The sequence below is a fragment of the Cyprinodon variegatus genome, unplaced genomic scaffold (genome assembly GCF_000732505.1).
Source record: "Cyprinodon variegatus isolate N-32 unplaced genomic scaffold, C_variegatus-1.0 Scaffold1302, whole genome shotgun sequence".
Lineage (NCBI taxonomy): Eukaryota > Metazoa > Chordata > Actinopteri > Cyprinodontiformes > Cyprinodontidae > Cyprinodon > Cyprinodon variegatus.
Window position 1 is genome coordinate 142,811 of NW_015151755.1, and position 760 is coordinate 143,570.

Here is a 760-nt window from a genome sequence, read left to right on the forward strand (position 1 = left end):
TCCAAAATGTGAACATACTAAAACCAGGATTTTCCCCTAAAGAGAAAGAGTCTGAGCCACAGCCAGCCGGTTCTTACCTCAGGAAAGCAGGAGTCGGGTGCTGCCTCCGTCCCAGTCTGCTTCAGGTAGTCAGCCCAGTCAAAGTCCTGGCCCTCGTAGCCCAGAGGCTTCTCTAGAACCACGCCGTTCTTCAGACACCACTGGACAGGCAAGATGCCGGGTGAGTGGGCGTGGCACAAGGCGGAGCGGGGCTTCGCATCAGCAGAGAGGTCGTCCAGCGTCACCTGGAAGTAGATGTCGTTGTAGACCTGGGGAGGAGACACCCAACACATGTTACAGTGTTGGTTCTGTCAGAAATCCTGAATTCCCAAACATCAGCAGGACCTTTACAGTGTTTATGACATCATTAAATAAAGAGCATTGATCGAAGTTTGGTCATGAAGATTGGGACTGGCTGAGGACACCACTTGGCCCAGTAGCTTTCACTCTAACCACAGGTAGTCTAGACTTTGACAAGGCCATTGCTGCACCTGCTTTCTCCTCTTCTTCAGCTATTTGGTTGTAGATCTGCTGTGGTTCTGTGGCAGAATTAATTGGTCTCCAGGGGAGGCTATGGTCCGTGTAATGACAGCACAGTCCTGGTTCTGTGGCTTTTGGACAAGCCCAGGTCATCATCCGTCCAACACTGTGCTGCACAGGTGTTAAAGCTGAAGTCTGTAAGTTTTTAAAAATCACTTTTTTGTCATATTGGCTAAAACTG

At 49.7% G+C, this 760-nt stretch overlaps 1 protein-coding gene across 1 annotated transcript in view; it reads right to left on the bottom strand.

The window, feature by feature from the left end:
- Positions 1-760, bottom strand: part of sfmbt2 (Scm-like with four mbt domains 2) — a 60,269-nt gene that overhangs the window by 22,031 nt on the left and 37,478 nt on the right. The window contains exon 9 of the mRNA XM_015402123.1: positions 78-308. Coding sequence (XP_015257609.1) covers positions 78-308 — 231 coding nt within the window. The remainder of the gene's footprint in view (positions 1-77; positions 309-760) is intronic.